This window comes from Aythya marila (genome assembly GCF_965140915.1).
Source record: "Aythya marila genome assembly, chromosome: 8".
Classification (NCBI taxonomy): domain Eukaryota; kingdom Metazoa; phylum Chordata; class Aves; order Anseriformes; family Anatidae; genus Aythya; species Aythya marila.
In genome coordinates, this window is record NC_139049.1 from 1,241,007 (window position 1) to 1,266,274 (window position 25,268).

The window sequence follows — 25,268 nt, forward strand, 5'->3', positions numbered from 1 at the left end:
CAGATTACATCATTTAATGCTGTACAGCACACACTTTTGTTTCCATTCCTGATTACATTCTCCATCATACAGGCTGCATTTTATTTATTTTAAATCCCCATTAGTTTCCTTCAACAAAACAGTGTTATTTTTCTCTTGCTCAAGAACGTAAAAAAAATTAAAAAATTATTGCACTGATTTCTTGCTTCTGCCCAGCCTATTTTTAGATCATATGGCTGTACTGCACAGGGTCACGGAGGTGTTATATTCCTCTACTTGACTTTAGAAACAGAGCCTTTGAACAAAGCAGTGATTAAAGCTCATGAGTTCTGATAGAATAATATAATTTACCTTGATCTCTCTCCCTCATTTCTTTGTAATGCAATTTTGCATTCTTTAAGCACTCAAATCTTCACAACTGAAGTTAAAGGGAGTTTTAGGTGCCAAGTATCTGGCTTAATGATACTGTTAGCAGTACAGTTATCAATGACCAGCAAAGGTCACTGAAGAACAGAAATATAAAGGAAGCAATGGGTATCCTAATTTTAGTGCTTTATTACTGTTTTGGATCCAATAGTATTTTATTCTTCAACAGATACAAATCTGGATACAATTTATTACACGCAGCTTTGACTGGCTGGAATTATTATGCTATCCCAATTTCGCTGGATCTCCCTCTCTGCTTTCCTTTCCTTTTTGTCAGGATTAGACAGCTGAATAAATATTATTCCAGAACTTTATTGTCTTAGCTGGCATCTGACCATTTTCAGGGCTTGTTTATACCTCTCCATGCCACAGTGAGCCTGTAAATGTTCAGTCCTGCATCGCCTTGATGAAACAAAGCCAAGCACAAGGACTTGCAGGAATAGGCACACCTTCCTTCACTTGCTTGTTCTGTCAACACCCTCACACGTAGTACTGGCAATCAACAGAGCCACCCAACAAACTATTCAGAATAAAGAGAGATGATTTCAGAAATTGGTAGGCACTTCTCCTCATTTCAAGATCACTTCCTTCAAGCTTATGAAATCTTCAGAGATTTCTTCTGTGCATCTTACCTCTTTCACTCTTTGTCCCTCAGCACACTTGTTTCTTTGAAATAAATGGAAGCTAATGCAATTTATCAAATCTTTCTGATGTCACTTCTTTTTGCACTATACTGTCTATAGTTTTGTAAAAAGACACCCACACTGAAGGAAGCAATGTGAAGTGCAGATAATCCAACAAGCACAGAAACTGAAATTGATGTAAGGACATACAACTGCAAACACAGCCTGTGAGAACAGCACTACACATACTTTGTGTAATTCTTTTACCTAAACTACTCACTTTTTACTCAATTTTGTGTCCATCAATGATCAAGAAGCATACCAAGCTGGGAGATGAGCTACATGACTCAAAAAGTTTTTTTGTTTCGTTTTGTTTCTTTGTTTTTTCCACTTCTTGTCTATGAACCTGGACCTTAACTCAGTGCTGGGTTTGAGGCAGCGCAGCATTAACCTTTCACTCAGTCTGACAATCCCCTCAAGACAATCCTGACTTGTGTTGAGGGCAAGAAGTTAGGAAAATTGAAGTGCATGGAACCAACTCAACTAATAAAAAAGAACATTGTGAAGCATTACCTAATTGTTTAGTAATGTTTTTACGCATTGTCTAAATTTGGGCTTGGAAAGACCTTCAACTTAATAGAGATATGAACAAATCCTAAATCCTGGATGTATATGCTTTTTTAATGACAAGTGGGTGTTTAGTTCCCTTCCCTACTCCCCTATAAATAAAGTAAAACAAACATACATTCAGAAAATGGGACGTCTATATGAATGAAGCAGTAAACACCCACAAATCCTAACATAAATATACAGCCTAACAGACCGACATTTCCATATATAGTATTATTTTCTTTTGCTGATCTAAATAAAATGTTGACTTTTTCCACCCATTACAGAAATAATTTTTACTTATACTGGCAATAATTACTAAATAACATTTTAAAATCCCCTAGAAATCCTCACTTGAAAAATTCATCATCTACAAAGAGGTAGCTTCGTAGATATGCAATGCGTTACTATGGGTATCTGCAAGCATGAAGTGAACTAATGCACCATTGTCTGTCCTGTTAAAGCAGGCCCACACAGCATTGGCTAAGAGGTCTAAATATACATGGGTGATTCTTGTGCAATAATCCAGAATGAAACTTTAAAGTCCAATGTTTTTTGGGCTGGTTAGTTAGGACCAGAATGTCCTTTCATGTCCATAAGATAAAGATGCACCAGGGATCAGAAGGGAATTTCATCATCAATTCTTGAAAATATTTTCAGACAATTTTCTAAGCAACACCATTGTTTGTTTCCTTTTAAATTCCTCACTCTCAAAATCAAGTGTCAAATTCTAAGAGAACAGAGTGGTATGCAAAAGATTTAGATCAAGCAGCCTTTGGATCCTATCAGTATTGCAGTATTGCCCTGCATGCATTGAATGTATAAAGCTGCTAAGCAAAGTGAAATTCTTATAAATATAGATAGCCAGAGTTTGAAAGTATACCTTAGTTATTAAAAAAAATGTTAATCAGTAGGCCACTGGCTGGTCCTGAGCCAGCATTAAGATCAACTTTACAATGCACTCAATTGATCATTTAAGAGAGAAATAAGCCATGCATTTATAGGCCATGAGATCATTCTAATTTTTATTCTTTTCTTTCTTTTTTTTTTTTTCTTTCAAAAAAGGGAAATTGCATTTTCTTAGTAGAAACAGCATTGAGCCACAGAGTCTGTGCCAAAAATCATTCTGAATCTGAGCTTCCAATTATGTGTAAGAACGGTTTCAAAGGCTTAGCTTTATCAACCCTGATTTTATTTTTTTTTTAAACTATTATTTGTGGTCTGAGCAGAGGTGAGGTCAATTTGACCAAACACTTGCTGGGGACAGAAATATTGGTAGGGGAGAAGGCTGGAGACCACTAGAATCACAAGGAAGGAGCAAAGCAGTTCCCACTTCTAAAGCAACATGGGTATATGACTTGTATCTAGAATTATCCATTCTCAATTCACAGGCATCTTTCCAACTTCTGAAATAAACCTATAGTTCCTCTCACCAAAGTAACAGCAAGAAGGGAGATGAAGATCCAGCTTAATGTTTTAACTTCCACAGAAGTTAAGAAGACATAGAACCTAAATCCTTGCACTAACCACCCGAATTCTGTGATGTGTTGGTCAGTACGTAAAGGAGAAAAAAGTACATATAGTTTCTGAATTTACTCCTTGAAATGTAGTAATAATCCAAAAAAAAAAAAAGGCAACTAAGAATACATTCAAAAATCAATATAGGACAGTACTACATCATGTTCAAATAGATTCTATGTTGCTGCAGCATGGTATATCTCAAAAAATAAAAGGTGCCTTAACTTACAATCACTTCCAGCTTTCCCTGGACATCGTGTGACTTGATAACCCAATTGACAGATTTTTTACACTTGAGGATAAGTACGATGTCTCTGACAAGCCTGGCGCCTGGTTGAGATGGTTTAATGTCAATGATTATATCCACCTGGAAAGCACTGTGTGTGGAAAATAGAGAGAAAGTAAGACCAGAATGCCAGACATTTTCAGCTATCAACCTTCTTCCAATCCATCATGTTTCCACTGTCTGGCCAGCTGATTAAAATGCTGAAGATTATCCCAGACAACACAACATGTGCAAAACAGATTGTTATTCCACATACTCTTAAATGATTTTATGTAACAATAGACACAACTTCTCTTCAACTACTCTTTAGACAAATAATATTTTTTGTTTCTTTGTTTATGAGAAGTGTGCTACTCATTTCAGTTATTATTTGGAGCAGGGTAGTTTTATGAGTAGCAGTTTTGTTTTATACAGTAAATACTGTTTTCTTAATTCACTGCAATGGTGCCTCAAGTTTCTTCTGGGTATAACCATATTAAAACTCAAAACAATACCTTAAGTAAGTAAAAATACAAATTAAGCAAGTTAATAGCAAAAAATGCACAAATACTATATTAGACAACGTCTCTGCCTTCACAGTTAAATTGTGGAAATTACTTTGCATAGGATCTTGTGTGTGTTGAGGAATTAAGCCATCATATTTAGTTTCCAATACTTCTGGATATATACTCATTTCAAAACGAAAAGAAAACAGATGTACAGCCTACTGATTGCTGGAAAATAGATGAACACTATCCAGATTTTCAAGCCTTCAGTAAAAATAAGGAGAGCAATAATATCTCATCATGCAAAATATTAATTCAAAATAAAAACCTTTACTTCCAAATCATCTTATAGGGACACGTCATAAGAATGTGCTCATCACCAAATATCATGTTTCAACTAATCTTCTGCATTAAGACTTAGTATCTTGGGACCTTTTGTTTTATCGCCTGTAGTTTTACACATACTCAGCTCAGCTTCTGTATGTTTCTATGTGAATAAACTTCGTTAAGATAGTTGTGGCAAATATTTATAACCAACAATGAAGCAAGAAGAAACTTAACACCCTTAATGTCTTTTTTAAATTTTAATATTGTAACATTTAAACACTTTGCAGCATTATCACCTGAAAAACAAATTCCTGTCATGCATTCTCAGCCAAAGTCAAAAGCCAAGAGGGATGGAGACATGGCTGTCATCATTGCACAATGCTACAAGGGACTTACTGTGAGAGTGATGTTGAGCCAACCATCAGCTCTATTGAAGATGGGGCTGCTGCCCACTGCCATATACAGGCAAATGCTTTGGACTAAGCTACTTGCCTTCCAACACACCTCAGCACATTCTTACTCTCCCAAAGTTGGTACACAAGAGAGGATTTTCAGGCTCTGGGTTTAGCATCTTGCAATGAGATAATTACCCTTCTTGCAAAGAACCCTCCTCCCACCTCCGACTCCCTGTGTGATTTCCTGATTAGGAATGGGATGTGCTCGAACGTAATGCATGAGGAGCAGAAGTGGACAATGTTGGAAAGCCAGTGCCTGCAGTAAGCAGACAGGATTTTAATTGTATCTCATCTCTGATGAAATTGTATTTTTCTTCTTATAAGAAACAAAACCATACAAGTTTCATGGCAAATTTATGTTCTAGCAACTCAGCACTTATGAAAAGCTTTTTCAGGTGTGATCATCTGAAAGCAAACTCTAGATCATGTGCTCCCACTAAGACCTAGGAGACACAGGCAAAGGCTAAATATTTTAAGTCATAACTCTGAAGTTTACAGTATCTTTGACAATTCAGATAACCCTAATAATACATACAGAGTTAAATAATTTCCCCTAACCACTACACTACTCTATGGTGCTCAAGACCAGGTTGGATGAGGCACTGGGCAACCTGATCTAGCAGGTGGGATCCCCACCCACAGCAGGGGCATTAGGAACTATATGGTCCTTAAGGTCCATTCTATCTCAAGCCATTTTATGATATAATTCTGTGCCTATACATGTATTCATATACTCAACCCTTTTTCTTACAGATTTTCATACAGATTATCAAGATATTCCTTAAACTCAACTTGAAATGTTACAGAAAATCCTGGTATGATTCTGCAAACTAACTGTGGATCATTTACCACAGATCACTTGTGACCTCTGGATCTCTGTTTGGTAACCAATGCCCTTGGCTTTGCTACCAGTCATCATTACCTGTGACAGGACAAGATTACTTTTAACCCTTCTCTTACTTCCTCATACGGTGGGCTCATCTTAATCCCTGTCTGTAAGATTCTGTCCTTATTCATATTCCCTTATACACCTTAGCCTTGGAAAACTTCAGTTGACTGAGCAAAATTTCAGTCTGCGGGAAGGCAGGATATAGTCCATGAAAACTGTGCTCTACAGTATTGTCCAGAAAAATCCTGGAATCATGAAGCAGAATCCAAAATTTTTACATGCTGAAGAACTAGTTTCTACTTAAGGTAAAGTACTAAAGTCCAAGCTCTTCTTGTAATGATGAAATGACTACCTCCATTTGATTTCCAACAGACAGATGAAATCCTTAGCTTTCAGACAGATTTGGTCAATTTAGAGGATACTTTACCTGTATGGATTGGAATTTGGAGTAATTAGCTCAATGATATGAACTTCCCTTTCTTGGACTAAATTAGACATAAGGCACCCCTCTGCTGTTTTTGGTTGTAGGTATCCCGCAAGGTAATTTAAAGAGAGAAAATTCTTTTCTATGTTGCACGAGGGAGGAAACACTTGATCTGGAGAAAAAGAAAAAAAAGAAAGAAAAGCTTCATACATAAATATCAGTTTACATTCATGTATGCATAGCATCTACTTCAGTGCAGCACTGTATTTTATGGCGTAGATCTCTAGGCCAAAAGGTATATTTATTACCTATCATAAGTACTTAAGAGAAATCAACATAATATTGAAAGGGAGATCACCATTGCAAAAACATAGCACATCTTTGATGTAATTTCTGTTAAATTTTTAAATCTGTAGTTTAGAAGTACTCTGTCGTCCCTCCAAGAAATCTGAAAACAATACTAAAGTATGTAAGCATTTTTCAAAATAAAAAAATACTTAATTTGTTCCTTGCATATTTATTTTCAAAATATATATTTTTTATCTCATAGAAAACATCTATGTTCAACTCCTCCCTTTAGAAAATGTTTTTTTTTATTATTATTATAAACTTGCTGTTTTTAAAAATCACAGAAAATATTTTCTATTTCCTTGCTTGGTATATTTTCCTACATTTTGTGCAGTCAAGAGTTGGTGTAGAAATACTACAGTTCTTTAGTACAAGGAAAACTTAATGTAGCAAGATAATGATGGCAAATTATTGATATAAAGGAAGTCTAATCATTATACCCATAATTAAGGTGGGGAAGTTCTATGATATATAATTTTTTGTGGTTTTAACTACCTAGCTGATCACAAGCATTAATTACTATACAAAACAAAACAAAAAATAGTCATTTGGTACGATGGTCTCAAGCACAGCCTATATTACTGTGCCTCAAGAAGCTGTATATCCATTTAAATATAACAATACTTTGTATTTCTGAAATAGCTTTACATATGAATTATCACAATACACAGGAAGACAACATATTGTGCTCAAGAAAAAGTCTTTTGAGAACAGAATTTCAAACAGTTGTGTCTTTGACCTTTGCTTGATAAAGGTGGCCTTCCTATTAAGAACAGTAGCAAGGTAGAAAAAAATTACAACAAACATTGCTGTAATTTGTAATTTTACATTGTGTATGTAAAGCTGTGGATGAACTCCTAGAAACTGAGTTGAGACCACTGTTTGTGTTTGCTCCACAAATTAGAGCTGAAACATCATTCCTGAAGTGCAATTGCATGTGGTACACAACTTTTCAGGGAGACCTGGGACTTCTGTGACCCCAGCTACAATGGAAACAACTAGGAGAGTTTCTTCTCATCTTACACAGTGTAGTCTTTGAATATTAACCTTGCTGTCTTTTGTACAGAACTTATGAAAGATGTATGGGACAGTAACGATTCCTACTCCACAAGGAAAGCACTCCTCTAACATCTGGTGTGTGCCCTGTCAGATTAGCCTCGAATGCAGATGCAGTTCTGCCAACTCCTCCCACAACAGCAGAGAATGGAAAGTAATCCCAAATGATCTATACTGAACTTGAATTTATATCTATCTACAGAGTTATACATACATAGATAAGATGTATTTGCTTCTCAGTTGCCATGCTACAACACAGGTCAAGCCATAAAATACTAGCCTCTAAGTAGTTTGGGGATAATTACCACAGGTGCTATCATTAGCCATTGCAAAGAGCTTGACTTCAGCTCCTGGCACTTCCATGCAGCTCTCAAGAAACTCCTGCTCTCACTGCCACCAGCACTGAGACACCCCAGCCTGGGCCCCTGCTCGATAGCACGCTTTTCTTCTGCAGCTCATTTTAACTGTCACTGGCGACTTGACATACACACTTATGTCCTCCTGGCACACTTTCCACTAAATGTATTTATTCTTGTGTCAGCTAGTTACCAAGATCTGGGTTGTAACAGAAAATAAAAGGAGATCCATTTCTATTTTCTTTGGTCACTACATTTTTTTCTTCTTCTCTTTCTTCACTTCATATTTGTTTACTTACTTTAAAAGGGTACTAGAAGTGTCTGCAATCCATTAATAAACTTATTAAAACAGTAAAACAGCCAATTTGTGGGCCCTACACCTCTCTAATCTCAAAAGACTACCAATAAATTCTCCTGGAGTAACGTCAGGCAAGGCCCTGGCAAGCACGCACATAAGCCAAGGATCCCCACTGGCCAGAAGGCAGGCGCTGCAGTTGTGCACAGCTGCCAGCCCCTGCCTTTCCCTCCAGCACTCACAAGCTGCTCCAATTAAGACTGTATTGAACACTGGGAGCTGTAGTTTCTGTGGGCAGCACCTCCACTTTAAAGAGGAGGACAGACACTGTCTGCTGTCTTCTGTACGAATCACGTATCACCCACGGGCTCTTGGCTAAACTGGGTAAAACTTGAGTATCCCAGCTTAAAAGATTTTTGTGCAAATGAGAGCTGCTAATCAGGTGTCACTCTCCAAGACAGGTGCCCTTGGCAACAGCAGCTTAATTCAGCAATAAAAATCTCATCCAAGCAGAGCTTGCCTTTCAGAAGTGTAAGCTGGGGATGAACAAGATGTCTGGGATTTTCCACTGCCACTCAAATGGCAGGGCTTTTTCACAGGCATTTTGCAGTTTACTGGCCCTTCACGCTACGGAGATCATCATCTCAACTTTAAAATGGCACTGTGTTAAAAAAGGGAAGGTGTCTGCAGTCTTTGTAGGGAGGTTGGAAGCTCCTACCAGTCAGTACTCACCCTAGAGCAGTGAGCTGGAGCAAGGAAGGACAGGACAAACCACCAAAGCACAGCACAAAGCATTCACCTACAAGTATTAAACCCAGCAAGTTTGTGTGCAGGACATGTGCGCTAGTGTGCACAGGGTGCAAATTCAGAGTCAGGACTGAAGCTTTAGCTTCCGCCAGGACAGGAGCACAGCAATACAGTTTGTAAACAGATTGCACATGAAGTATTTTTCAGCTTGTTATTGTTATGGTTGACTTTTTTCTTATTTAGAAATGTGTTGAAAATAATCTCCTTCCTAGCTAGCACAGCTGCCCTGGACTTAGATTGGTGATACTGGATGCATCAGGTAACGTTTAGCTAACTGATAAGTCTTCCTGACCTGTATAATCACATCTTATTGAGGCATGAGGAATGAACTGACTTTTCTACTGAAAAATGTGTACTAATATGACTTCCACTATGAGCAGTCCAGCTTTCTAGAATATAATAGCAATTACCATGGTTATCACTTAGCCACCTCCTTTACTACACAGATCAAAGCAAGAATAAGAACCTCACTTCATATGCCTACTGGCTCAAACCCCTCTTTCCAGCGTGTTGGTTTTCATTGTGCTCACCATCCCTGCAGTGTTTGACCAGCCGCGCTCATGCTCTTGATGGACACTATCAACAAGATTCAGATGCATCTGGCTCTGACTCAGTTTTGATGGACTTCCATCACATACTCAGTTCCCTTTCAGTTATAGCTTCAAAACTGACTTCAGGGACTCAGAGCATCAGAAGCAGTTTTATTCTATGAAATATCATTCTTCTTCAGATTTTTCTTTGTTCTCTGTCTTGCATTTTCTTTTTGCTTTACTCAGCTAACGCCTCAGCTTATAAAATCTTAGATCTTCCAGTTTCAGATTTTTCTAACTTGAGTAAAGATGAAATGTAGATAATTAAATGAATACTGCCATTAAAATCTGTATCAGTCATATGTATCAGCAGGGAATGACTTCATTCAACCTCCTGTAAATTACAAGTACCACTAGCTGTGATTCACAGACTAGCAGCTGAGGGTACCTGACTGAAGCACTTGAGTGGTGTGATTTTTGTAGAAAAGGCTTTAAGTGTCCATCAGCATACACTGTGTTAGTAATTCTATTGTTTATTCTGCAGAGAAGCAGAACAGGTCCACGTCCCATGTGTTTTTCATAGAACTTCTTGCACGACTGCTGCAGTTCAAGAATTGACCCTCTCCCCACCCCTGAACACATGCGTAATTCCTCCACATGCACACACACATTAATTCTTCTGCCAAGAATTTAAATCAAAATCAAATATGGTTACAGTTTGAGCTAGTTTGTAGGAGTCTTCTCAGAAACTGCCTATTTTGGTTGCTTACAAAGTTCCATTTTGTGTAACTACTCCTAATTAAATTGTGTGTTAATACATTCTAAAGATAATGCAAAACTCACAGATATTCAGCTACTTTGACTGGAGATGTGCAAATCAACAAACTATTTAATCTATTTTTTGACATATCTAATTAAATGTTCATCCCTGTAACACAGAGACCACTACTCCCATATAAACGTTCCAAGAGCACTTTAATAAGCTAATAAATGTATTTCTGAATGATCTTCTGGCATTAAAATACAAGATTGGTGCCAAGTAGAATAAAAACCACACAGGGGAATCCTGTACAAATTTGGCAGGTTTTTGGACAAAACCAACACAGCCATGTTCTGATTTTGGGGGGCAAGACTCATGCTTCAGAAAATCAAATGATTACATGCAGGTAGTTAAAAATAAAGTTCTCTCCACATAAGGTCTTTTGCTTGGTTGGTTGCTTGCTTTGTTGTTTTTGGTTTTGTTTGTTTGTTTTGGTAGCCAATTAGTTCAGCTATGCAGGAGTCTCTCTAAAAAATTGCTGAAGAGCTACTAAATTAGACTAGGCCACTGGTGCTAGTAAGTGCTGAGCTCCCCAGTATTTGTTGGGTGTTGCCAAAAAGTTCTACTCATTTTTACTATTTCAAAATAGCTGGACCCCTAGTTGCTAAACAGTTCAGAACAGTTCTACTTCACTTCTACCAGTCTTTACTCCTGAAGATGACATCTTCAGAGGTCTAAAAAGATCACTGAAACAGGCCATTAAGTAACAATCACTAAAATCTTAAAATGTGCCATACCTGCAATAAAGCAAAGTTCAACCCTCATCATCCTGTGCTATAAGGAAAGTCTGCTCTCCCTGATATATTCCTTTTGCTAACTATGTATTTTCCAGAAAACAAACTTGAATAGAGATATGTATAAAACTCCTGAACTGACACTCTTGCTCTGAGACCATAGCAAAGAGAAGAGCCATGTGTTAGTTATTCATAGCTTAAGAACAGCTCGGGTGCAAGTCCCCTGCAGACAATACATTATGTGACCAGCAGCCAGATGAGGGCAAGCATGAGCCAGAAGGTAATGCACAGACCCAAATTTTATATTGCTCAGCTACACAGCTACAGCCAAAGCCCTACCCTAATATGGGCCTGTGAATCCCTAAGGAGCTGGAGTCCTCTCCCAGCTCCCCTTAGCCATCTGATGAATTTGGCATGCAGCTCACAGGGACAAGAAACCTTGCTCCTTGGGGTGAGAATACACAGGGACATCAGACTGAGGCAACTTACCTTCATGAGGAAGACAGAAATTCTTTGCTCAAAATACTCTGGATCCTTTTGCAAGGGTATACTGAAAAAAATTAGCTCAGGTCTTTCTAGAAATAGCCCCCTACCTCAAGTTCTCCACTTCAGTTCTTTACATGAAGGCACATAAACAATCACCATGAGTAGTTTATTCCTTTTAAAAGGTGAAGATTTGATTCCTATAAGATTCTAGCTAATGATTTTGCATCTGTATTTATGAACGTACAATTATGACACCAGAATCCATTAAAAGAATTCATTAAAATCCATCTACATCCAAGGTCTGGTCTTTAGGCTTGCTGATAGTTCTCTGCCTCTCCCTTTCATAACATATCTTTTGGGAAGTGAGAGGTATGCTTAATGATCAGAATATTCAAAAAAAGTTAAGTAGTACTACAATGAGACTTATTCTCAACATTTAAAAGTATCAATTGATGCTGTTGTTCGTTTGTGCTGTTTTGTTGTTGTTTTTGTTTTGTTTTTACCTTCTCCTACTTTAATATAGATGTTTCTTGATATTTTGAGTTCGGTGAAAGATGTAACTGCTCCATATTCCTTCTGGGCCCACTGTAGCAGATATTCATTTTTCTCAGGAAAAAGCTTTTCTTCTGTTTCTGCTGACAAAGAGAAATTTCCCTTCTCAAACTGAACAACAGAACCTAAAGACACCTGATGGGAATAAAAACATATTTTTAATATGGTATATTTATCTGCACAGACAGGTAGCCTGTTAAAGTATTGTAATCTGGCACACCCACATGTATTTACTGCAATTACAGCTTGCTTCCAACAACGCCTAAACTTCATGTGTTTCAACATCCGCATAATTATTCTTTTTCAGATTTTTTTTTTCTTAAGTGGCTGTTTTAAACAGCAGTATTCCCAACCTATCGGCCTGCCTGGGTTGCACACGGCAGCTGAATAAACGGGGGCTCTGAACTACTCAGATGTTGTGCTACTGACAAAAGTGGTGCAACAATGCTGCAAGAGGGAGGGCTGGAAGACAACAGGGAAAACAGGAGGGAGTAAGATCAACATGGTCCAATAAACCGAAGGGAGAGATGTGAAGCTCAACAAACCTAGGAACTACTGAAGTAGGTTACTCCCATATCAGAAAGAATGAGTTCAAGCTCAGTAAAAAGACCAATGGAGAGAGAGAAAGAAAGGAGAAAGGCCATGAAAAGGAAATATTTACTGTTTTACTTACAGTAAGAGAAAAATACATGTTGAGCTAGCACAAAGCAAATGACTTGCATCTTTAGAAAAATCATTATAAATAGATTATATTAACTTAGGTCTTGACCAGAAGTACCAAAATATTGCTTTTAATATATTAGATCTTGCACCAGAGTACAAGTGAAAAAGAAACCTGGAGCAAGAGAATATACTCAGTGTAATACATGCTGCTGCAATATCAGGTGTTTTTACTGGATCCCAGACTATCTTTCTACTAAACCAGATTTCTTTGGTGGAAAAGCATATTTTTTCCTTTAACTTAAAATCCAAAACTACAAATGGTAATGATTGACAGAGTGAAAAATACATCATAACAATTTCCAGCCCATTCTGAGAACTATTTACAAGCTATAACAGCATAATGGTAATAAGTATCTCTCTAACCTTGTAAAAAAAAACACAATATATCAACAACATTTATTCAAACAGATTATCTGGAGTCAGGTTCCAATTAGATAAAATTAACTAACATCAATCAAGCATTATCTTCCCCGGAGCTATTGTTTACTTCACAGCACCATTTCATGATGTCCTCTATCAGTTTGTTTAGTACATACAAATATGTGTCAAAGTAGACATATAAATTATGCCCTTTGGCACATGGAATTTCAGAAGTTCTTCTCCATGCCTCCAGCTATTATGTTAGCATTTATTATGCACCTATCACATACTCTCTCCTCTAAGAGAAGACCCGTGTAATTCACAGAGTTCAATTTGATCAAGCCTGTCATAAAAAAACAAAGAAACAAACAAACAAACAAACAAAAAAACAGCTCAGGAATCATTTATGCTTTTGCCAGAATAGTTTTCAAAGTTTAAACTAACATCTTGTCCAATTCTGAATGATCTTCCTTAATTGTTTTTCATATGACTACCAGAAAATATTTTTTAAATTAAAAAAAAAAAAAAGTCTTTATTCAGTGTAACACAGAATATACCACATTACTATACTTCCCAAATAAGAAATAAAACTCTGCTATAAAAGAAAATCTAGATTTTTTTAGGAAACTTTCCTACAATATCAGGAAAATATAGAAACACATTTATCTTTAAAAAGCAGTATTTAGCAAATAGTGTTCACTTTGTAATTCCACTACTTAGAAGCAGATACACCATCAATTGATTTTGTGAGGCATCTCTACAATGCTCCTAACATCAGATTTTATAGTGTGCACAGCCTTATAGGATGAAGAATACTCTAACAGCACAAGACAGGTCATGCAGAGAGTGCTTACACAGCACCTCTTAGCTATGCCATCTTTTATATCCAAGACAAATGGAACATCTTTGTAGACCCCTAGCCTATCAGGAAAAAAAATACTGTGCATAAAGATTGGAAGGATTAAAGGGGCTTAATCAGTTATTATTTTGCAGGGATACTGAATAAATGCTGGCAATCCACTCTCCGGAACCAAAACTCCTTAACTACTTCAAAATAGTACAGTGCATCTAAGAACTAAAGCAATTGCTTATCATTTACACTATTTCATAATGTCTCTAGTATTTTTTATAATCAGTATCAGAGAAAAGAATTATCAGCATAACCTTTTAAGACACCTGAGAAAAACTGAGAGAAAATATTAATACTTCTAAATGTTGATTAAAGAATTGAATTTGCTTGCATAACACATTTTCACTGCAATTTCTATTTGGTACTTAAATGCCTATTAACAACAGGTTTATTCCTCAGAAAACACTTGGTTTTCCATTTATTATTAATTAAAACTTGAAATCATTTTGCATCCTTCTGTTGCTTGACAAATGTCTTCCTGTAGGACAGGTCCTATCATGTACCTCGAAGTTTCTGAGTCTTACCAGAGAGGAATCGACAGACAGAAAGAAGAATCACCAAAAAGTCTGGCACAAACACCCTCAACTAATGATCATACAGTAAAACCTTTAAGTAAACACAAACCTTATCATCATTCATTTTTTAATCACATACTTAAGTCTATTAAAAATGGTGGTTCCGCTACCATGTTTTTAAAAGGAGTGCAGAGTACTGCTGTTCCTGCCAATGTTAGGATTTTTACTACATGGACCCAAGGCAAGGTTAAGTGAGCCAAGCACGTTATTTTTTCTGGAAAGACTTCAACAGACTCTTCCAAAAAAGGCAACTGTCACTGTTTCAACACCTGCCTCAAACATTAACTACTTACTCTTCAGAACAAACCAAAAGCTGCTCTCTTTGAAGTACTTAGGACATGTCAATCTGAGGATTCAAACCAAAGAATGTTTTATATATTTAGGAATATGTCAACAAATTTTATATGAACACTCACTACACAGCCTACCGGGTAATTAAGAAACTGCTGCCACAGGCACTCTGTCTCCTTACTTCATCTTCTTCGGTGGTTACTTTCAGAGGTTGCAGTGTGGAAAATGTGCCCCAGCTCTATTTCTTCCTGTTGTTGTGAGGACATTAAAGATGACTGCACCAGAAACATCCCCTGCTGCTGAGGTCATCTACGTGCCTTGCCACATTTCTGAAGCCAAATGAGGAACTTCCAGGCTTGACGGGGAAAATCAGTTTGCAGGCCCAAAAGATACCAACCACAGGTAGCAACCACAGTGAGGAATGCAGTTCAAAAGGCCCTGCAGCCAGGGGGACCAAGGGTCAAATGCAGTATCATGCAAATCTGTAACCAAAATCTGAGAGTTCCACCAACAAAACATGGTTAGGAACATACTGTGATTACATACTCTACTACCCACTGCTGACCAGTGGAGGAAACAGGGTTCCAATTTTCTTTGCACAGTACAGAAACAAGGAAACTTATATCCCCATCCTGAGGGAAAACAAACAAAAAACCTTTATACATCTCTTAAGAAAACTTTCTGGTCTCAGAAAAACTGCTCTTGCAATTCTGCCATGGTACTTCAGAACATCAGCTACCTGACATAAGTGCTAAACTGTGCAAGTTTCTGTTCCTCAGAAGGATGTCTCAGAAGCAACCTTAAGTCACCTCAAATATATACACTGGTGAGCATGAGCACTGCACACACTCAAAATAGCGTCTTCTGTTTCTTATTTCACCTATTTCCTTCTCTCTTTTTAAAGCTTTACTGCTTTTTTTTTTTTTCATTGAACCAGATCCATTGGGGATATTTATTTTGTTTGCTTTATGACATTTTAAGCATTTAATGTAGCTGTAATTCAGAACACCCAAGTAGGAAGCAAGCTCGTAACTTAGCCTTAAGAGACAGGTAGGCACCTTTGGGAGATGACTCAGAATACAAAGTTTGGTGTCTGCAGCATGAATCAATCCCTCCCCTCAAGCAACAGCCCCTCCAGCCCAAGTGACAAAGCCATCATAATGTAGAGAATGAGAGAAACAAATCAGAAGGAAAGCAGCACCCTTCATATTTTTATATAGTGTCAGACCTGTGACAGAACAAGTAGGAAAGGAGTAAATCTGCTCAGAATAGAATTTAAAAACTTGAACCAACTTTCAGAGCAGCCCACATAGAGTTGAGACTCAGTCAGTGGTTTTTGATAACATATTTTGATGGGCTTCAGTCCCCTTACAGAAAAAAAGTGAAGTCATGAACGGAGAAATACCAGGTACTCTTGAAACTCAAAAATACTTCCTTTATTGTTCAAAAATTCACATGCAGCATAATCACCAAGAGAACAATTCTCTTTGGTAACTGGCTAAGAGACACGCTGCTTTTAAAATAAGATGCGACAAACATGCTGCACGTTCGTGAATCATCTATCAGCTTTCATATTCCCTACCAGCCACAGAAGTAAGACGCTTTCAGGCAGTAGTGTATTTTTTCATTTTCAGTTTAGTGTTCATGTTTCATTTTCAGTTTAGTGTTCTCAAGACCACTTACAGTCATCACAAAATTCCGCTTTGATTTTGCAAATTTTTTAAAACATATGTGTGAAAGAATCAGCAGTATCTTATCTACGTATTTTAATTCTGCTTCCTAGGAGATGCTGACTTCACCAACTACCACAGATCTTGATAGGAATTGAGGCTGGTCAACTCTTTCTCGGGATGAACACAGAACCTTGTGGGATCACTCATGCACATTTATATGCATCTAGAAAGAAAATCCTGGGATTTTCCATGAAAGTTGAAACCATGTCAAAGCAGGTACAACTTTCAAAACCCCCATGGGAACAGTTACTAGAATGATAAAAAAGGAAAAAAAAAATCACATGAAGGGGAAATCTATCTGCAAAATTTAGGGCTCAGTGGGAGTTTATTAATCATACACAGGTAATTGTTCACTCACCTGACATTAATCTAACATCATCTTAATAGATGCAATTCACTGAGTTGGTCTGAACAAAATAAGGTAGCAGAAGCTTTTTCAAGAATTCTGTTTCAAGTTAGACTCAATTTAGTGGAAGGAGAGAAGGGGAGAATTAAAATGTATCTATGCAACTGCAGCTGAAGTTTCCAGTGGAATCAATGACTCAGTAACACAACCTGTTGTGATTTATCTCCTCCACGTCACTAACACCAGCAGTCTGCCAAAATCTGCTGCTTGCTTCTGTAAACTTTCACCAGCTAAAGCCCCCATTTACTGAAGCAAGTGAAGACAGGATGGTGCCATGACAGTACAGAAGAGACAAGACCAGCACAGATACCTGCTCCAGACACTTCAGCCTGGGTCTGGGAACACACTCCCGTCTCTAAATGCCAGAATATTATTTCTTTCCTTACTCTTGCAACTTGGTTGAACATAAAGTGATGAAGCCTAACTTTTGTAAGAAGCCTAAATCACCTGGGACAGCAGAGGATCTAACATGAGCTATGTGATATACTCAGCAAACCGAGCTCCTAAAAAAAAGTCCAGGGCTCAAGCATCCTGTGAAAGGAGAAACTAAGGCACACAGACCCACCTTGCTTCTGAAACTTAACAGCAAATTGGGAATTTTGAAATACTGCTGCACAAAAAATAAAAGTGCTTTGCACTGAAAGCAGAAGACACTTCTGTATCATGAAAGTTTCCCGTTCTGGGACATGACACTACCACCTACAGACTTTTTTGCCTTTAACCATGTATTGCTTCACAAGCAAAAAATACCTTTTATTTTCTGTAACACCTTCACGAAGCAAGCTTTGAATAAAAAAATAAAAATAAAAATCTAAGTATTAAAAAAAATGCCTTACTAGGGTTATTGTGCTCTTAAATTTGTTTTTACTGAATGCAGCCAAAGCATCACTTTTGAACATGTATTTACCACCCTGTCATTTCCTGCTATCCCTGCTGACAAAATCCTTCCAATCAATTGCCAAGAACAGAAGAACCACTACATGTAGCCTGAGGTCCCCCTGATGTATCTGGGAGTTAACCAGTTATACAGACTAGAAAAGCAGTATTTTGTGAGGGGGTGAATCAGGCCACATGACAAAGTCTCTAGGGAAAGTTACTATTATGAAAAGCACAATAACATTTACTGTTAACTAAACACTGTTTTTAATTAGACAAATAATGTTGTTTTCCCATTCTTTCAAAAGGCAAGGAAACGGTGTGAGGAAGAGAAGGGGGAATATGAGCTCTGCCAAATGGAAAAGGGCAACTATGGGATTATTTCCAGCTTCCGAGTAGAAGAATGATGAAGATTTAAGCAAAAAAAAAAAAAAAAAAACCCAAGATGCTACAGAAATGGAAATGTCCTTTTAAATTCCTCTTCACACTGTTACACAACACTGAAAATCTACAGCACTTTACTTTGTATAGTGAAAGGTCACTATTTATACCAAATTTATCACTAGTCATGCATTTCCTATCCTCCCTCACTCTTCTCCTAGCAGAGTGCTCTGTTCACATCTGGGTCTGTTTAACAAGTGATTGGAAATTTAGCCTCCTGATTTCCCGTTAAATTCTAGGCACAGGAAAACAAATAGCACTTGTTTTTCAGTGAGTTTTGTCACTCATCCAAAATCTAGTGCAAGCCATAGAACAGCCTGTGGTTTGATGGCAAAGATCCAAAATATGTGAACCATATTTTCATGAAGTAAAAGGAATAAACCAGCTATTGGATGAAATAATAAGAGCATAGCTTTTTTCTTCTTAGAAATACACAAATGACTAATAATTAAGGTCTTAATTCTATCACTTACTTTTCCTTACAGCTTTTCTTCTTTCTTTTCAAATCTCAAGACAAGAGCCCAGGATCTGGTTTTGTATTTATTATCACTACTGTTGTTTCCCCACCATTTCACAAACTTAACACATACCCAGTCCTTTTAAAGGAGTTCCTCTGCATAAGGTTATTTGCTTGCTAAGTGTTTTTGCATCTGTAACTTACTCATTCAATTGCCTGAATAACCAACACAGAGAAAGAGCTGAAGCATCACATTTGTAACCAAACACTATAAACAATCACATATGTGTATATATATATATTTCTATTATATATATAATCTATTGTAAAAGTGATTTCTATTGGGAAATCAAAAAGGATTGGGTCCATTTTTTCATAATTTAATTCTCACTAGTTTCACTTACCCAGTAAAGATATTCCTAGGCTATAAAAGCAATCGAGGAAGTTACCAAATCTAAAGAAAGAAAACACTAGTGAGCAGCATCTGTAAAACCCTCTTTCTAGGCAGCTTCATAAACCTTTTGGTTTTCTGCCAAGACATGTTCTCAGTGAACTGCTTTTAGGGAAGGAAAGAAATAAGGACTTGAGGGGAAGAAAGGAAATTATTTTGTTATACAGAAATTTAAAAGTGTGGTGATGGCAGAGGTCTAGTAAGGTTTTTCTCCAAGACTGACCTGTAACAGGTAAAAGTACTTTCTGCAGGTGTTGCCTAGTTTATGTAAAATTGAGAGCTGTTATAATCTAACCAACCTAATCCCCAGTGAGGATGTGCTTTTCCATCCCACTGACCCTTTCTGATATAGTTTTGGCATTTACTTCCTGCAGAGAAGAAGAATTATTTAGCACAGGTTCTAAATATTCCCCTTGCTGAACTGAGTAGACTTTCCCATCTACACACTGCTCTTCCTCGAGGGGGCTGGTGGTCCAGCCCAGAAAATCTTCTGTTGAAACAGAAAATGCCCAATCCCCAAACTGTTGAGTTTTTGTGACATGTAAACAATCATCCAATCAGAGTAATATGACTAAATACAACATTAATTGAAGTGATTATTTTCAATTACTCATGTCTGGCAGAGTTCAAGCACTAAGCCAGTACTTGGACCCAGTTTTAGGTGTTTTCAGATTGAAATACCATGATGTTTAGGTATGTTTATATTTTAACATGGTCAGAATAAACTCAGGACTTTCTGTACTAAAATCACAATAATTTTCCCAGCACCATTTTTCCTGCTGTTCTTTCCCGGTTAACCTCAGAGAACTCAGCTACAACAGTGGGCAAAGCTCAAGATGTGTTTTATGTGCTTTACAAAAACTGTGCTTTACAAAAACACTTGTGCACTAAAACAGTGCCATTAGAAGACACCTGACCTCCTTATCTTGCACAGCACTGAAATAGCATTATGTACACCAGGCAAATACAGCATTACAAGTTCTGTAAAACTTACTGTATCACTTTTGACTGAATGTTATAAAATATATGTAAATTTTACTTCTGTTTACTGCTACTCCCTTCTCTACATGAAGTGGTACCCTTTGCCTCTCAATATTGCAAATTAGTATGTCAGTAACTCAGCTGAATATAACTCAAGGCAGTTCAGAGTGCATTCAAGAAGCACATTTATGTTACTAACACAATAACTTATTTACTTTGCAGCAAAATAATCGTTATTTATATTTTGTATGTCAGTTTTTAACAAGATGCCAGCATTTTTTCTTAAGACCATTTACTAATGCTTTCTCTGCTTTATAGGTGGGAAAGAAGCACAATGACAACACAGTAAGGCAATGGACAAGTAAAGAACAACTCCCTTTAGCAACTCTGTGCTGTCCCAGAGAGCTTCCTCCAAAGTACCGTAACCATCACTCTCGGAGTATTTTCCTCATCACCAGTAAGTTTCAGAAGTTACCAATTAAACTTCTTCACTTACCTAACTAGGGATCAATCAATAAAAAGGCATAATTCATACTTTACATATAGTATAGTAATAAAATTGTGAATGACTGTATTGTATGAGAAGTCTGAAAAAGGGGGTGGAAAGTCAATGGTTATTCTGCCTAAGGCTTCCATAGAGACAGACACAATAGTTATGACACTCCTATGGTATGCGTGACACAGATTTCTGTTTTGAGCATACAATTCACGGACATCAAAAAAGTGTTGTTGTTTTTTTAATTTGAAATCCTTTATGATTCAAAATATTCCATTTTCTGGCTTGGCTATAAATTTAATGAGAATGAACAAGACAGAGCTGCAGAAGTACTCTTATTAGCCAAGTATTTTCAAACAAGGGCCAATGAAGTGCAGCAGTTCTGCACTCCGCGCCCCTTGCAGCTGTGCTTTACACTCTTAAGCTAATTCTCTGAAATTTGCTCAGGGCTCTGGCAAACAGGTAGGGAATCTTTCCACTACTAGAGCTGAAGCAGTACATGTATGTCCATCTGCTCCACGACTCATCTGGAAATCAGAACCCTTGGTTCTGCGAAGGGGCAGGCAGCTTCTTCAGGCAAGAGGTAATCCTAGTGACTGCAACCTGGCATGGCCTGGCACAGACAAGCAGCTGTGCTGCAAAACTAGAGCTGATCTATTTCTCTTCCGAGTGTTGTACTTGTCCACAGGTGCTGTGGTTAGGACTTCCTCAGTATTTCCCATAGTTTTCTATGATGCATGATTCTGTGCTCTTTTTTCAGAAACTGGTTGGGAAAGCAGTGCATTTGGCTTTGTGAGCAGGGCAGAACCGTGAAAAGGCAATGGACAACCATGACAGGTCAAGTTGTTCGGCCTACTAACACAACTGTAACAACTACTGAGAACAGGATGTGGGAAGGCTTATGAGACCCTGAGAAGACATTTAAGCTCATTTATGTTTGCAGAAAAAAATACTGTCTTAGACAACACGTAAGATGAAAATGCCAGTGTGAGAGGGGCTCCAAGGCTTTCTTTTATTGTTGTTGTTTGTTTCTTTGTTTTTTTCCTGGAACCTTGTTCTTCAAGCTCCTTACAGAAAAGAAAAGGAGAAACCAGAACTTGGTGGAAGGAAGACTATAAATTATTTACATGGCACTTGAGATCCCAGATTGTCAAGGAGAGCTCTTCAGATGTTTAAACATGATTAGGGACGGGTCAGCACTGAAAATTAGTTCAGTCCTTGCAACATAAAGGCCAGGTCTCCTGTCTGAACAGCTTACTGTGAGCAGTGCCATTGCTGCGTGGTGAGAGGACAGTGTGAGGCACCATAACTTCCAGCCCTTACCATCACCAGTGGAGCTGAGGAGGCTAGAGTACAGAAGAGGAGGTGGCTCAGCCCCACCAGGGGGGAAACAAATCTGAAGCATCTATCAGGTCCTTCTGCCTCACCTGAGAAACCACCCACTACTTCCTGCAGCATCAGTGGCCATGCTTGCTGTGGTGATGCTTCAGGTCAGATAACTTTTTTGGTGTGAATTACAACAGCTGATGCTCAGGACACATTTTAAAATCTTTGTTGTTTTCAAGGCTCTTTCAAGCCAGAAGAGCTTGAAACAGTTTTCTAAAGCAAACACTTAGCTAATCATACAGTTTTGGCAGCTGAGGCCTTACACACATTCCTATTGTTCCTATTCCTTAGTTCAGCCCACTGAAGCCCTGCTAAGCCAAGTTTCAAGCCAAGCCCTGCTAAGCCTGTTTCAAGCCAAGTAAGCCCAGTACAACCACAGTCTGAATGCTGGCATGATCACAGAATCACAGAACTGTAGGGGTTGGAAGGGACCTCGAAAGATCATCAGGTCCAACCCCCCTGCCAAAGCAAGTTCATCAGAGCAGGCTGCCCAGGTAGGCGTCCAGATGGGCCTTGAATGTCTCCAGAGAAGGAGACTCCACAGCCTCCCTGGGCAGCCTGTTCCAGCGCTCCGTCACCTTCACCATGAAGAAATTCTTTCTCATGTTGGTGCGGAACTGCCTGTGCTCAGTTTTGTGGCCATTACCCCTTGTCCTGTCCCCGCAAACCACTGAAAAGAGGTTGGCCAAATCCCTCTGTCTCCCACACCTCAGCTATTTATATACATTGATGAGATCCCCTCTCAGTCTCCTTTTCTCCAGGCTGAACAGACCCAGGTCTCTCAGCCTTTCCTCATAGGGAAGATGCTCCAGGCCCCGTATCATCTTTGTGGCCCTCCGCTGGACTTTTTCCAGGAGATCCCTGTGAGCACGCTGATGGCTCATGGTCAACCTGTCGTCCACCAGGACCCCCAGGTCCTTCTCCTCAGAGCTCCGCTCCAGCAGGTTGTCCCCCAGCCTGTACTGATACATGTGGTTGTTCCTTCCCAGGTGCAGGACTCTACACTTGCTCTTGTTAAACCTCACCTGGTTTCTTCCTGCCCATCTCTCCAGCCGGTCCAGGTCTCACTGAATGGCAGCACAGCCTTCTGGCATGTCAGCCACTCCTCCCAGCTTTGTGTCATCAGCATACTTGCTGAGGGCAGACACTATTCCCTCATTAAGGTTGTTGATGAAGATGTTGAACAAGACCGGACCCAGCACCGACCCCTGGGAAACACCGCTAGTCACAGGTCTCCAGCTGGACTCTGCGCTGCCGATCACCACCCTCTGAGCTCGGCCAGTCAGCCAGTTCTCAACCCACCTTACTGTCTACTCCTCTATCCCACACTTTCTCAGCATTGCTATCAGGATGTCATGGGAGACAGTATCGAAAGCCTTGCTAAAGTCAAGGTAGATGACATCTACCACTGCTGTCCCCTCATCTACCCAGCTGGTGATGCCATCATAGGAGGCAACAAGGTTGGTCGAGCACATCTTCCCCTTGGTGAATCCATGCTGACTACTCCTCATAACCTTCTTCTCTTCCAATTGTTTGGAGATGGCATCCAGAACAAGCTGTTCCAACACCTTTCCAGGGACAGAGGTGAGACTGACTGGCCTGTAGTTTCCCGGATCCTCCTTCTTGCCCTTCTTGAAGACCGGAGTGACATTGGCTATCCTCCAATATTCAGGCACCTCTCCTGTTCTCCAGGACCTTTCAAAGATGATAGAGAGAGGTTCGGCAATCACCTCTGCCAATTCCCTTAGCACACGTGGATGCATCCCATCGGGACCCACGGATTTGTGCGCGTTGAGCCCACACAGACGCTCCTGAACCACTCCTTTGTCAACAAGGGGGGAAATCTCCACTTCCCAGACTCTCCTCCCTCTAGGGTCAAGGAGTCCCGGGGGGGAGTCCTTGAAGCAAAGACTGAAGCAAAGAAAGCATTCAGTATCTCCGCCTTCTCGGCATCTCCTGTTACCAGGACACCCCCTCGTTCAGCAAGGGACCCACATTATCTCTAGTCTTCCTTTTACTGCTTACATAGTTAAAAAAAAAAACCTTCATATTATCCTTTATCTCTTTTGCAAGCCTCATCTCTACGTGGGCTTTAGCCTTTTTCATTGCGTCAAAACTGCTGAGCGGAAATGGATAACTCTCAACAGAAAGCCTCTTCACTTGCAAAGCCAAGGCAAGGCAAAGGGAAAAGGAAAATCTGAATTGGAGGAAAAGAGATAGCTGAAAACATATTAGCTGATATGAAATGGGAGTGATGATGTCAAAAGTAAACTGAAAATATGATAAAGTCTTAATTAACTGGTAAAATGTGCTGATTCTTTTGATCAGAAGAGGAGTGAGGACTGTTATCATCATCTTGTTTCTCAGTCATTTTCGGAGCAGACCTGAATTGTACTGGTTGCATTAAGGGCATATACCAGGAACGGTCCACAAGCAGTTAATAGTTAAGAGTCTCTAACAGATTGAGAAAATCTGAGATTGTGAACACCTCAGAATACAAGCCAACCCATGTTCTTTACACCAGTAAGTAACAAATTGCACTGGAAACAGGATGGAGTCCTTCACAGTTCAAAGTACCAAAAGTATTCCTACTCTTGTACTCTGATGACAGGAAAAAGAAATCTATCCCTGTGAGCAATAGGTCTCTTGGTGCACTTAATGGCGTCACCGTCATATCAGGTCAACAAAGAGAAGTGTCCCTTCCCAGTGCAGCAGTCCTGACCACCCTCCCCTCCTGCAGATGTGCAGTGACCCCATTAAGCTCCCTTTAGGTACTGCAGAAGCAGTCACAGCCTACCACAGTCAGCTGTGCTGGAAGAGCAAAGTTAAACCCTATAAGGATATAGCTAAAAATAATCAAGATTAGTTCTGCAATTAGAGTTGAATACAGTAAAAGCTGCAACTTTAATAAAGACGACTCATGATTAGACATGATGTAACGCATTAAAAATGTAATCCAAACAACTTGTCTGTTTCACTACAAATAGCAAACTTGAATGTCCTGGCAAACTGTATGGACATGATTTACATATACTAGGTAATATTTGGATCCTATATTATAAGCAGTGCTCCAGCCTTTCTGAGAAATAAAAATGACTTCATTCTGGGCTTAGCTTGGTCATTTCAACAGACCAAGCTTCATTAGGGACATAAACTGTAATTGTACACATTGAGCTC

The 25,268-nt window shown here is 38.8% G+C and overlaps 1 protein-coding gene across 3 annotated transcripts in view; it reads right to left on the reverse strand.

The window, feature by feature from the left end:
- The window catches only part of TGFBR3 (transforming growth factor beta receptor 3), a 127,864-nt gene that overhangs the window by 26,939 nt on the left and 75,657 nt on the right, over window positions 1-25,268 (reverse strand). For 2 of the 3 annotated variants that reach the window (XM_082765908.1, XM_082765907.1), the window contains 3 exons: window positions 11,957-12,140; window positions 6,025-6,193; window positions 3,385-3,532 (listed from right to left, as the gene is read on the reverse strand). The exons of the other annotated variant lie outside the window; for it this stretch is intronic. In XM_082765908.1, coding sequence (XP_082622034.1) covers window positions 3,385-3,532; window positions 6,025-6,193; window positions 11,957-12,140 — 501 coding nt within the window. The remainder of the gene's footprint in view (window positions 1-3,384; window positions 3,533-6,024; window positions 6,194-11,956; window positions 12,141-25,268) is intronic. 3 annotated transcript variants of the gene reach the window in all.